At 49.7% G+C, this 14003-nt stretch overlaps 2 protein-coding genes across 2 annotated transcripts in view; both read left to right on the top strand.

The window, feature by feature from the left end:
* LOC144576578 (uncharacterized) overlaps nucleotides 1-2405 on the top strand; it is a 43073-nt gene extending 40668 nt beyond the window's left edge. The window contains exon 9 of the mRNA XM_078364537.1: nucleotides 2338-2405. The gene's annotated coding sequence lies outside the window, so the exon portion shown is untranslated. The remainder of the gene's footprint in view (nucleotides 1-2337) is intronic.
* LOC118150650 (granulocyte-macrophage colony-stimulating factor receptor subunit alpha) overlaps nucleotides 1-14003 on the top strand; it is a 43031-nt gene that overhangs the window by 12476 nt on the left and 16552 nt on the right. The window contains exons 2-4 of the mRNA XM_054251643.2: nucleotides 6813-6920; nucleotides 12016-12158; nucleotides 13419-13542. Of these exons, the coding sequence (XP_054107618.1) occupies nucleotides 6813-6920; nucleotides 12016-12158; nucleotides 13419-13542 (375 nt within the window). The remainder of the gene's footprint in view (nucleotides 1-6812; nucleotides 6921-12015; nucleotides 12159-13418; nucleotides 13543-14003) is intronic.

Below are 14003 nucleotides of genomic sequence, written 5' to 3'. Positions count from 1 at the left end.
GAGGTCAAGAGTTCGAGACCAGCCTGGCCAACATAGTGAAACTCCATCTGTACTAAAAATACAAAATACAAAAATTAGCTGGATGCAGTGATGGATGCCTGTAGTCCCAGCTACTCAGGAGGCTGAGGCAGGAGAATCACTTGAACCCAGGAGGCGGTGGTTGCAGTGAGCTGAGATCGAGCCATTGCACTCCAGTCTGGGAAACACAGCAAGACTCTGTCTCAGAAAAATAAAATAAAATAAAATAAAATCTTCCTCTTCTTTTCTGCAACAGATGACCGGGGGAAAAAAATAATTAAATAATAAAAATAATAATTAAAAAAAACCACACAATTGTTTTCCTGGGCAGGTCAGTTTTATTGTTACTGACATCGGAGGAAATGTTTTCCAGAGCTTGGTAATAGCAAAGGGTTTTTAATTTAAAATACTCCTGATAGCGCGGAGCCGCGTTTTGGGGCAAAACACTTTCATTTCCCTCACTCTCCACCATCCTTGCTTTAAATCAGAGGAGGAAGCTCAGAGGCTTCTATTTTCGAATCAGCCAAAATCAGTGCAAAGGAGAAAGAAAACGCAGTCTGCAAACATGAAAAGAAGAGAGAATATATAGGTGCTGCCTACAAACCATAAAAACGTTGCATAATTTTCCGTTGGTACAAAACATTTTGCACACCAGGCACACCCATCTGAGACAGGTCTCAGTGCCTTTGGAAAGTTTATTTTGCCGAGGTTAAGGGCGTGTGGCTGTGGAACAGCCTCAGGAAATACCCATGACAGGTGCCCTAGACGGGGTAGTTTTCCTTCAGACATTTTATTATTATTATTTGAGATGGGGTCTTGTTCTGTCGCCCAGGCTGGGGTGCCGGGGTGCAATCTCGGCTCAGTGCAGCCTCCACCTCCCAGGTTCAAGCCATTCTCCTGCCTCAGCCACCACGCCCGGCTAACTTTTGTATTTGTATTTGTATTTATTTAATTTTATTTTATTTATTTATTTGAGACAGAGTCCCACGCTGTTGCCGAGGCTGCAGTGCAGTGGTGTGATGTCGGCTCACTGCAACCTCCACCTCCTGGGTTCAAGTGTATCTCCTGCCTCAGTCTCCCGAGTAGCTGGGTTTACAGGTGCCCACCACCAGGCCCAATGCAATTGATATATTTATAAATATAAATATACATAAATACTTGTATATTTATAAATATAAATATACATAAATACTTGTATATTTATAAATATAAATATACATAAATACTTGTATATTTATAAATGTAAATATATATGTTTATAAATATAAATATAAATATATAAAAATATGTTTATAAATACAAATATGTAAAAATATATATGTATAAATATAAATATATAAATATATATGTTTATAAATATAAATATATATTTAAAAAGATATATATAAATATATATATTTTAAAAGATAAGTATATAAATATATATTTTAAAAGATAAATATATAAATATATATTTAAAAAGATAATATATATTAACAAATATAAATATTTAAAAATATATTTATAAGTATAAATATATATAAATAAATATATAATATATATGATATTAATAAATGTATTATATATTGTAATATATAATATATTAATAAATATATAAATATATATAACTTTATACATATACTCTAAATTTATGTATTTATAAATATATATAAATACATACATTTATATATAAATATATAAATTTAAATATCTATAATATTTTAAAGATTTATAAATATTTTATATTTATTTATTTATTATTACTATTATTTTTGGGAGGGAGACAGAGTGTTGCTCTGTCACCCAGGCTGGAGTGCAGTGGTGAGATCTCAGCTCACCTCATCCTCCGCCTCCAGGGTTCAAGCGATTCTCCTGCCTCAGCCTCCCAAGTAGCTGGGACTACAGGCGTGCGCCTCCCCGCCCAGCTAATTTTTTGTATTTTTAGTAGAGACAGGGTTTCTGTATGTTGGCCAGGCTGGTTTCGAACTCGTGGCCTCAGGTGATCTGCCCACCTTGGCCTCCCAAAGTGCTGGGATTAGAAGCGAGCACCACCACGCCCAGCTAATTTTTGTATTTTTAGTAGAGACAGGGTTTCCGCATGTTGGCCAGGCTGGTCTCGAACTCCTGGCCTCAGGTGATCTGCCCACCTCAGCCTCCCGGAATGCTGTGATGACGGAAGTGACCCACCGTGCCCAGCCCTGGGGTGCAGTTTTTTAAATCTTTGTAGTATTTTTTTGTTTATGAATAAAATGAGAGGCAGGTTTGCCTGACACCGTTTCCAGCATGACCTTGCCCTTGGCTTCGTGATTTTGGGTCCTGAGATTTATTTTACTTTCTCAGTTCACGGCAGGAAACCGGTGAAGACAGAACGTGGAGTGGACAGGTGGAGATGCTTGCCTAGAACGCGGTACGTGGCCTCCTTTGGGCTGTCTGTGATGGGGGATTTATTTATATATTTTTATTTATTTTTTTATTTATTTTTTGAGACGGAGTTTCGCTCTTGTTGCCCAGGCTGGAGTGCGATGGCTCGATCTCTGCTCACCGCAACCTCCGCCTCCTGGGTTCAGGCAATTCTCCTGCCTCAGCCTCCCGAGTAGCTGGGATTACAGGCATGCGCCACCGTACCCAGCTAATTTTTTGTATTTTTAGTAGAGGCGGGGTTTCACCATGTTGACCAGGATGGTCTCGATCTCTTGACCTCGTGATCCAGCTGCCTCGGCCTCCCAAAGTGCTGGGATACAGGCATGAGCCACCGCGCCCGGCCTAAATGGGGGATTTATTGTTCTTAAGTCTAAAGAACTGAAATGTGCTGGGCACGGTGGCTCACGCCTGTAATCTCGGCACTTTGGGAGGCGGAGGTGGGTGGATCACCCGAGGTCAGGAGTTCGAGACCAGCCTGACCAATATGGTGAAACCCTGTCTTTAAAAAGAAGAAATTTAAAAAAAATAAAAATAAAGAACTGAAATGTTTTGCTCCCTCATGATGAACAGGAAAGATGGAAGTGGGAGTTCAGGGCAGAGGACTCTGAATGCAGGGTTGTCTGCCCTATGACAGATTTAGCACATCAGGTTCCCTCTGAGATGGCACGCATCCCCCCGAGGCAGCCTGACAAGGGTATCCAGGCACAGGAGAGGCTTGAAGCTGGGTATAAAGAGCCCAGCGCTGGCCGGAGGAGGTGGCTCATGCCTGTAATTCCAGCACTTTGGGAGGCCGAGGCAGGTGGTTCACCTGAGGTCAGGAGTTCGAGACTAGCCTGACCAACATGGTGAAACCCCGTCTCCAGTAAAAATACAAAATTAGCTGGGTGTGCTGGCGCACCTGTGTAATCCCAGCTCTTTTGTAGGCCAAGGAAGCTGGATCACCTGAGGTCGGGAGTTCGAGACCAGCCTGACCAACACAGTGAAACCCTGTCTCCACTAAAGATACAAAATTAGCCGGGCGTGGTGGTGCAGGCTCTAATCCCAGCTACTCGGGAGGCTGAGGCCGGAGAATTGCTTGAACCCCAGAGCCGGAGGTTGCACTGAGCCGTGATTGTGCCACTGCACTCCAGCCTGGCCAGCAAGAGTGAAATTCCATCTCAAAAACAAAATAAAATAAATATTTAAAGAGGTTTATTCTTAGCCAAATATGAGTGACCAAGGCCCAGGAGAACACTCTCTAATGAGGTGCTGAGAACCGGTGTCCAAGATGCCTGAAGTCCAGCTTGATTTTATATCATTCTTTTTTTTTTTTTTTTTACTAATTATATTTAGTTATTGTTTATCTATTTTTTGAGACAAAGTCTCACTCTGTCGCCAGGCTGGAGTGCAGTGGCGCAATCTCGGCTCACTGCAAACTCTGCCTCCCAGGTTCAAGCGATTCTCCTGCCTCAGCCTCCCGAGTAGCTGGGACTACAGGCATTTGCCACCATGCCCGGCTAATTTCGTATTTTTAGTAGAGGCGGGTTTTTCTCCATGTTGCTCAGGCTGGTCTCAAACTCCCGACCTCCGGTGATCCGCCCGCGTCATCCTTCAAAAAAGCCAGGATTACACAGGCCCACCAGCACGCCCAGTTAATTTTGTATTTTAGTAGAGACTGGGTTTCACCATGTTGGCCAGGACGGTCTTGAACTCCTGACCTCGTGATCTGCCCGCCTTGGCTTCCCAAAGAGCTGGGATTAGAGGCGTGAGCCAGTGTGCCCGGCTCAGAATGTGGGTGTCTGGGGTGCCTCAGGAGAGCCTGCCCAGCGCTGAAAAACAGTTGCAAGAGCCAGAGGCAGGTACCGGGAAGCTGCGTGCAGCCGTTCAGAGGAGGAAGCCGGCCACACGTCCACGTCAGGCGGTCGCCATGAGCAGTGGGCGGAGGGGAAGAGGAACGCAGGTGTGGTCTGTCCGTTTTTACTTCCCGTTAGCAGCCAGCGAGGTTCCTCTTAGACAATCTTATTTCGTTTTGTTTTTTTTTTTTTTAAGATGGAGTCTCTCTCTGTCACCCAGCATGGAGTGCCGAGGTGCCACCTCAGCTCACTGCAACCTCTGCCTGCTGGTTCTCACTCATAGGCGGGTGTTGAACAATGAGAACACGTGGACACAGGGAGGGGAGCGTTACACACTGGGGTCTGTCAGGGGCAAATAGAGGGACAGTGCGGGGTGGGGAGTTGGGGAGAGATAGCATGGGGAGAAGTGCCAGATACAGGTGAAGGAGAGGAAGGCAGCAAATCACACTGCCACGTGTGCACCACACACACACGTATGTGCATTGCAGCCCTGTTCACAATAGCAAAGAGCTGGAACCAACCCAAATGCCCATCAATGATAGACTAGATGAAGGAAATGTGTCTGGTAGACACCATGGAACACTATGCAGCCATCAAAAAGGATGAGTTCACATCCTTTGCAGGGACATGGATGAACCTGGAGACCATCATTCTCAGCAAACTGACACAAGAACAGAAAATCAAACACCGCATGTTCTCACTCGTAGGCGGGCGTTGAACAATGAGAACACATGGACACAGGGAGGGGAGCATCACACACTAGGGTCTGTTGGGGGGAATAGGGGAGGGACAGCGGTGGGTGGGGAGTTGGGGAGAGATAGCATGGGGAGAAATGCCAGATATAAGTGAAGGGAGGAAGGCAGCAAATCACACTGCCATGTGTGTACCTATGCAACTATGTTGCATGTTCTTCACATGTACCCCAAAATCTAAAATGCAATTAAAAAAAAAAGAGAGAGAGATTCTCCTGCCTCACCCTCTGGAGTAGCTGGGATTACAAGCACCCTCTACCACGCCTGGCTTTTTTTTTTTTTTAATTTTTAGTAGGGATGGGGTTTCACCTTGTTGCCCAGGCTGGTCTCAAACTCCTAACCTCAGGTGATCCGCCTGCCTCTCAGCCTCCCAAAGTGCTAGCATTACAGGTTTGAGCCAACACAACTTAGTCTTGCTCTGTCACCCAGGCTGCAGTGCAGTGGCATAATCTTGGCTCACTGCAACCTCTGCCTCCCAGGTTCAAGCGATTCTCCTGCCTCAGTCTCCTGAGTAGCTGGGATTACAGGTGACCACCATCACGCCTGGCTGATTTTTGTATTTTTAGTACAGACGGGGTTTCACCACGTTGGCCAGGCTGGTCTCGAACTCCTGACCTCAGGATTCACGTGCCTTGGCCTCCTAAAGGGCTGGGATCACAGGCGTGAGCCACCGCGCCCAGCAATACGCAATCTTCGAGAGAGAAAGTCTGCAGCAGGAACGTCAGGTGGGCCAGCTGGTTTCCACCAGGTGCAGAAATTACGAAGGGTTCCTATGTACTCTTTTCTCTTACCCACATGTAAGCAGAAGCCACAGAGACGGTTCAGCCAGGTTGATATGAGCCGATATTGATATGGTATTACTGATATTGACGCATTGTTACTAACTAAAGTGAGTAGTTGGTCACACACTTTACATGAGAATTCTCATTGTGTATTCCATGGGTTTGAACAAAACTATAATGACATGAGCCGGGTGCTCCCAGCACTTTGGGAGGCTGAGGCGGGCGGATCACCTGAGGTCGGGAGTTCAAGACCAGCCTGACCAACATGGAGAAACCCTGTCTCTACTAAAAATACAAAACATTAGCCAGGCGTGGTGGTGGGCACCTGTAATCCCAGCTACTTGGGAGGCTGAGGCAGGAGAATCACTTGAACCCGGGAGGCGGAGGTTGCAGTGAGCCGAGATCGCGCCACCGCACTCCAGCCTGGGTGACAGAGCGAGACTTCAACTCAGAAAGAGAAAAAAGTGTAATTACTTGAATTCACCATTTGTAGGAACATCCACTGTAGGTTTTCCTCCTCCTCCCCTTCTCCTCCTCCTCCTCCTCCTCCTCCTCCTTGGGGCCATTATTCTGTCTCCCACATGGGAATTAGGATGTGGACATCTTTGGGGCCATTATTCTGTCTCCCACATGGGGATGAGGACGTGGACATCTTTGGGGCCATTATTCTGTCTCCCACATGGGAATTAGGATGTGGATATCTTTGGGGCCATTATTCGGTCTCCCACATGGGGATCAGGACATGGACATCTTTGGGGCCATTATTCTGTCTCCCACATGGGGATCAGGATGTGGACATCTCTGGGGCCATTATTCTGTCTCCCACATGGGGATCAGGACATGGACATCTTTGGGATCATTATTGTGTCTCCCACATGGGGATCAGGACGTGGACATCTCTGGGGCCATTATTCTATCTCCCACATGGGATTAGGACATGGGCCTCCTTGGGACGTTCCCTGGGGCCCCATGCCAGGAGTGCCCTGGCTAATCCTGCTCCTCACTGTGTGACACTTTCTGTCCTGCAGCCCCTCTGCAGCTCTTCTCTCTGGTCAGCATGAAGTTTCCCCTGGTGACAACCCTTCTCCTGTCTGGGTTGCTGCAGGCTGCAGTCCTCCTGACCGCAGGGAACTCGGGTACGTATAAAAGCCTGGCTGCACCTTCTCTATGGCTCCGGCTTAGATGTCTCGTGTCTGGAGACCTATCTGGATACCTCCGTGCATATTTGCCTTCCATCTGTAATGTTGATTAGGGACCCCGTAGGCAGATGATAAGAGCTTAACTGGCCTCACCTGCTTTCCTATTTCATGCCCATCCACCCATTCTACAGAGGAGAAAACAAAGGCTCAGAGGCCTCCAGGGTTTAACCCAGCGACCATCCAGGTGGTTGTGGGGCAGGACCGGGACTCAGCTCCTCCAGGGTTTAACCCAGCGACCATCCAGGTGGTTGTGGGGCAGGATCAGGGCTCAGCTCCTCCAGGGTTTAACCCAGTGACCATCCAGGTAGTTGTGGGCCAGGATCAGGACTCAGCTCCTCCACAGTATAACCCAGCGACCATCCAGGTAGTTGTGGGGCAGGACCGGGACTCAGCTCCTCCACAGTATAACCCAGCGACCATCCAGGTAGTTGTGGGGCAGGACCGGGACTCAGCTCCTCCAGGGTTTAACCCAGCGACCATCCAGGTGGTTGTGGGGCAGGACCGGGACTCAGCTCCTCCAGGGTTTAACCCAGCGACCATCCAGGTAGTTGTGGGCCAGGATCAGGACTCAGCTCCTCCACAGTATAACCCAGCGACCATCCAGGTAGTTGTGGGGCAGGACCGGGACTCAGCTCCTCCACAGTATAACCCAGCGACCATCCAGGTAGTTGTGGGGCAGGACCGGGACTCAGCTCCTCCAGGGTTTAACCCAGCGACCATCCAGGTGGTTGTGGGGCAGGATCAGGGCTCAGCTCCTCCAGGGTTTAACCCAGCGACCATCCAGGTGGTTGTGGGGCCAGGATCAGGACTCAGCTCCTCCAGGTTTTAACCCAGCGACCATCCAGGTGGTTGTGGGGCCAGGATCAGGACTCAGCTCCTCCAGAGTTTAACCCAGCGACCATCCAGGTGGTTGTGGGGCCAGGATCAGGAGTCAGCTCCTCCACGGTTTAACCCAGCGACCATCCAGGTGGTTGTGGGGCCAGGATCGGGACTCAGCTCCTCCAGGGTTTAACCCAGCGACCATCCAGGTGGTTGTGGGGCCAGGATCGGGACTCAGCTCCTCCACGGTTTAACCCAGCGACCATCCAGGTGGTTGTGGGGCCAGGATCAGGACTCAGCTCCTCCAGGGTTTAACCCAGCGACCATCCAGGTGGTTGTGGGGCCAGGATCAGGACTCAGCTCCTCCAGGGTTTAACCCAGCGACCATCCAGGTGGTTGTGGGGCGGGATCAGGACTCAGCTCCTCCAGGGTTTAACCCAGCGACCATCCAGGTGGTTGTGGGGCCAGGATCAGGACTCAGCTCCTGCAGGGTTTAACCCAGCGACCATCCAGGTGGTTGTGGGGGACTCAGCTCTGCACGGTGCCAAAGTGTTTCTTCCTTCCTTCCTCCCTTCTTCCCTCACTCCCTTCCCAAAGTGCTGGGATTATAGCCAGGTTGGGACGCGTGTTCTGAGCCTCATCACTGCAGATAAAGCGTGTTTTCCTGTTCTCATTCAAATGGTTTTCTTTTTCCTTCTTTTTTTTTTTTTTTGTTTGAGACTGGGTGTCACTGTGTCACGCAGGCTGGAGTGCAGTGGCGTGATCTCAGCTCACTGCAGCCACGACTTTCTGGGATTAAGTGACCCTCCCACTTCGGCTGGCCACGTAGGTGGGGCGACACACGTGCCCCACCATGCTAAGCTAATTTTGAATGTATTTTTATTTTTGTTTTGTAGAGATGGAGTCTTGCTGGGTTGCCAAGACTGGTCTCAACCTGCTGTACTCAAGTCATGCTTTTGTCTCAGCCTCCCAATTGCTGGGATTACAGGCATCAGCCACCGCACTCAGCCTTCAGATGGTTTTTCATTTTTATTTTTATTTTTAGACGGAGTCTTGCTCTGTCTCCCAGGTTGGAGTGCAGTGGCACAATCTGGGCTCACTGGAGCCTCCGCCTCCTGGGTTCAAGGAGTTCCCCTCCACAGCCTCCCGAGTAGCTGGGATTACAGGTACTAGCCACTATGCCTGGCTCATTTTTCATATATATATATATATTTTTTTGAGACGGAGTTTCGCTCTTGTTATCCAGGCTGGAGTGCAATGGGGCGATCTCGGCTCACCGCAACCTCCGCCTCCTGGGTTCAGGCAATTCTCCTGCCTCAGCCTCCTTAGTAGATGGGATTACAGGCACGCGCCACCATGCCCAGCTAATTTTTGTATTTTTAGTAGAGACGGGGTTTCACCATGTTGACCAGGATGGTCTCGATCTCTTGACCTCGTGATCCACCCGCCTCGGCCTCCCAAAGTGCTGGAATCACAGGTGTGAGCCACTGTGCTCAGCTGATTTTTGATTAATTTTGCAGTAAACTTCTCCATGTGGAGAAAGAGCAAGCTGGGAGTATAGAGGGGTATCACAATGCCTGCCTAATTTAAAGAATTTTTTTTTTTTAGAGATGGGATCTTGCTACATTGCCCAGGCTGTTCTCCACCTGCTGGGTTTAACTCACCTTTTTGCCTCAGCCCCTCAAAATGCTGGGATTAGAGGCATGAGCCACCGCCCTCACTGTTCATGTGCTTTTTTGTTTGTTTCTTTTGAGACAGAGTCTTGCTCTGTCTCCCAGGCTGGAGTAGAGTGGCAAGGTCTTGACTCACTGCAACCTCCGCCTCCGGGTTCAAGCGATCCTCCTGCCTCAGCCTCCTAAGTAGGTGGGATAACAGGTGTCCGTCAGCACGACTGGCTAATTTTTCAGTTTTTAGTAGAGACAGGCTGGTCTTGAAGTCCTGACCTCATAATCTGCTGCCTCAAACTCCCAAAGGGCTAGGATTAGAGGCGTCAGGCACCGAGACTGGCCTTCAGGTGGTTTTTGAATAGTTCTGCGGAAGACATCTCCTTTGCAGAAACAGCCAGGGTGGTGAGAACGTAGGGAAGATGGACAAGGGAGGAGATTCCTGAGGACGTGGGACGTCCTGGGGCCACGTCAGGGACAGGAAAGTGAACAGTGTCCAGCCCTGAACTTCACCCCGCAGAGCAGGGTGGGAAGAGCAAAAACAGGCAAGACCGGGCGCGGTGGCTCATGCCTGTCATCCCAGCACTTTGGGAGGCCAATGTGGGCGGATCACCTGAGGTCTGGAGTTCGAGACCAGCCTGACCAACATGGAGAAACCCCGTCTCTACTAAAAAATATAATAATTAGGCCAGGCGCGGTGGCTCATGCCTGTCATCCCAGCACTTTGGGAGGCCAATGTGGGCGGATCACCTGAGGTCTGGAGTTCGAGACCAGTCTGGCCAACATGGAGAAACCCCGTCTCTACTAAAAAATATAATAATTAGGCCAGGCACGGTGGCTCATGCCTGTCATCCCAGCACTTTGGAAGGCCAATGTGGGCGGATCACCTGAGGTCTGGAGTTCGAGACCAGCCTGGCCAACATGGAGAAACCCCGTCTCTACTAAAAAATATAATAATTAGGCCAGGCGCGGTGGCTCATGCCTGTCATCCCAGCACTTTGGGAGGCCAATGTGGGCGGATCACCTGAGGTCTGGAGTTCGAGACCAGCCTGACCAACATGGAGAAACCCCGTCTCTACTAAAAAATATAATAATTAGGCCAGGCGCGGTGGCTCATGCCTGTCATCCCAGCACTTTGGGAGGCCAATGTGGGCGGATCACCTGAGGTCGGGAGTTCGAGACCAGCCTGACCAACATGGAGAAACCCCGTCTCTACTAAAAAATATAATAATTAGGCCAGGCGCGGTGGCTCATGCCTGTCATCCCAGCACTTTGGGAGGCCAATGTGGGCGGATCACCTGAGGTCGGGAGTTCGAGACCAGCCTGACCAACATGGAGAAACCCCGTCTCTACTAAAAAATATAATAATTAGGCCAGGCGCGGTGGCTCATGCCTGTCATCCCAGCACTTTGGGAGGCCAATGTGGGCGGATCACCTGAGGTCTGGAGTTCGAGACCAGCCTGGCCAACATGGAGAAACCCCGTCTCTACTAAAAAATATAATAATTAGGCCAGGCGCGGTGGCTCATGCCTGTCATCCCAGCACTTTGGGAGGCCAATGTGGGCGGATCACCTGAGGTCGGGAGTTCGAGACCAGCCTGACCAACATGGAGAAACCCCGTCTCTACTAAAAAATATAATAATTAGGCCAGGCGCGGTGGCTCATGCCTGTCATCCCAGCACTTTGGGAGGCCAATGTGGGCGGATCACCTGAGGTCGGGAGTTCGAGACCAGCCTGACCAACATGGAGAAACCCCGTCTCTACTAAAAAATATAATAATTAGGCCAGGCGCGGTGGCTCATGCCTGTCATCCCAGCACTTTGGGAGGCCAATGTGGGCGGATCACCTGAGGTCGGGAGTTCGAGACCAGCCTGACCAACATGGAGAAACCCCGTCTCTACTAAAAAATATAATAATTAGGCCAGGCGCGGTGGCTCATGCCTGTCATCCCAGCACTTTGGGAGGCCAATGTGGGCGGATCACCTGAGGTCGGGAGTTCGAGACCAGCCTGACCAACATGGAGAAACCCCGTCTCTACTAAAAAATATAATAATTAGGCCAGGCGCGGTGGCTCATGCCTGTCATCCCAGCACTTTGGGAGGCCAATGTGGGCGGATCATCTGAGGTCGGGAGTTCGAGACCAGCCTGGCCAACATGGAGAAACCCCGTCTCTACTAAAAAATATAATAATTAGGCCGGGTGTGGTGGCTCACGGCTGTTATCCCAGCACTTTGGGAGGCCAATGTGGGCGGATCACCTGAGGTCTGGAGTTCGAGACCAGCCTGACCAACATGGAGAAAACCCGTCTCTACTAAAACCAAAAATAGCCGGGTGAGGTGGGTGGGGGTTGCCTGTAATGTCAGCTACTCGAGAGGCTGAGTCAGGAGAATCGCTTGAACCTGGGAGGCGGAGGCTGCAGTGAGCCGAGATCACGCCACTGCACTCCAGCCTGGACGACAAGAATGAAACTCTGTCTCATTAAAAATAATAATAATAAAAGAAAAAACAGGAAAAGAGGGAATTCTGAATCCGCCCGCCCTTTCTTCCAGGTCGAACAACTGTGGCCCCAGCCTCCAGCCTCAACATCACGTTTGACTCCAGGACAATGAGATTAAGCTGGAGCTGTAAGGAAAACACCACCCTCAGCAGGTGCATCTTAATACACAAGAAGGAAGGACCCATCGAATACAGGGTGAGACGGACACAGCAGTCGCTGACTTAAAAGCAACGGGGCCAGCTGGATGGACACAGCGACTCACGGCTGTAATCCCAGCACTTTGGGAGGCTGAGGCAGGGGTGTCACCTGAGGTCAGGAGTTCAGGGTCAGCCTGGCCAACACGCTGAAACCCTGTCTCTATTAAAAATACAAAAGATTAGCTGGTTTTGGTGGCATGCACCTGTCATCCTAGCTACTCGGGAGTCTGAGGCAGCAGAATCGCTTGAACCAGGAGCCGAGATCGACTCACTGAACTCCAGCCTGGGCAACAGAGCGAGACTTCATCTCAAAACATAAAAATTTTTAAAAAAAAGAAAAGAAAGAAAAAAGAAAAAAAATTAGGCAGAGCACAGTGGCTAATGCTTTCAATCCAACACTTTGGGAGGCCGAGGGGGGTGGATCACAAGGTCAGGACTTTGAGACCAGCCTGGCCAACATGGCAAAACCCTCTCTAATAAAAACACAAAAATTAGCTGGCGTGCTGGCAGGTGCCTGTAATCCCAGCTACTCAGCAGGCTGAGGCAGGACACTGGCTTGAGCCCGGGAGGCGGAGGTGGCAGAGAGCCGAGATCGTGCCAGTGCACTCCAGCCTGGGTGACAAGAGCAAAATTCTCCTGCCTTGTGTCTGCGATGTGTCTGGTCTGACAGCCTGATTCCCTGGGGGAGAGTGTATTTCACCCAAAGAGATGAGAAATCCCGGCAAGTGCGATTAGATGGGAGCCTGGGTCTGTGGAGGATTTTTTTTTTTTTTTTTTTGAGATGGAGTCTCACTCTGTCGCCCAGGCTGGACTGCAATGGTGTGATCTCAGCTCACTGCAACCTCCGCCTCTCGGGTTCAAGAGATTCTCCTGCCTCAGCCTCTCAAGTAGTTGGGACTACAGGCACCTGCCACCACGCCCGGCTGATTTTTGTATTTATAGTAGAGACGGGGATTCACCTTGTTGGCCAGGCTGGTCTTGAACTCCTGATCTCTGGTGATCCTCCCGCCCCGGCCTCCCGAAGTTCTGGGATGACAGGCATAAATCACCCCACCCTGCCTTACTCTGATATTCTAAGCAATGCTCGATTATGATATTCTTTTTCCACCTGCCGGCTGGTATTTGGGGAATCCACTCAGAGTCCTAGGAGGAGGCATAGGACTCATGAAGGGAGGCAGGTGGGTGTCTCCGAGTTTCTATGTGAGCAGAGGAGACAAATTCATTTCCTAATCTGCTCTGACGCGCTGCAACTTCTCAGCTCAGGAAGAAAGAATGTTCGTGTACCTTTCGGGAGGTCACTCTACATGGAGGAGTCACGTTTGAGGTTCACGTGCAGACCAGCCAAGGAGTAATTCAAGAAAAAATGCCTTATCCAAACTCCGGTAAGGAAGACAAGGCTGGAATCTCTCCACAGCACTCCCCGCCATTCCAAGCCGCACCCAAGACCGTCAAACTACATCCCATTTAAGAGCTGGAGTCTGGCTCTGTCCCCCAGGCTGGAGTGTGGTGGTGCCATCTCGGCTCAATGCAACCTCTGCCTCCTGGGTTCAAGCAATTCTCCTGCCTCAGTCTCCCGAGTAGCTGGGATTACAGGCATGCACCACCGTGCCCAGCTAATTTTTGTATTTTTAGTAGAGTCGGGGTTTCACCATGTTGACCAGGATGGTCTCAATGTCTTGACCTCGTGGTCCACCCGCCTCAGCGTCCAAAAGTGCTGGGATTAAAGGCATGTGCCACCGCAGCTAAGTTTTTGCATTTTTATTTATTTATTTTTTTGAGACACAGTTTCATTCTCGTTTCCCAGGCTGGAGTTCAGTGGCACAATCTCCACTCACTGCAACCT

The sequence above is a fragment of the Callithrix jacchus genome, chromosome Y, assembly GCF_049354715.1.
Source record: "Callithrix jacchus isolate 240 chromosome Y, calJac240_pri, whole genome shotgun sequence".
Taxonomy (NCBI): Eukaryota; Metazoa; Chordata; class Mammalia; order Primates; family Cebidae; genus Callithrix; species Callithrix jacchus.
This window is presented reverse-complemented; position numbering and strand designations above follow the sequence as displayed.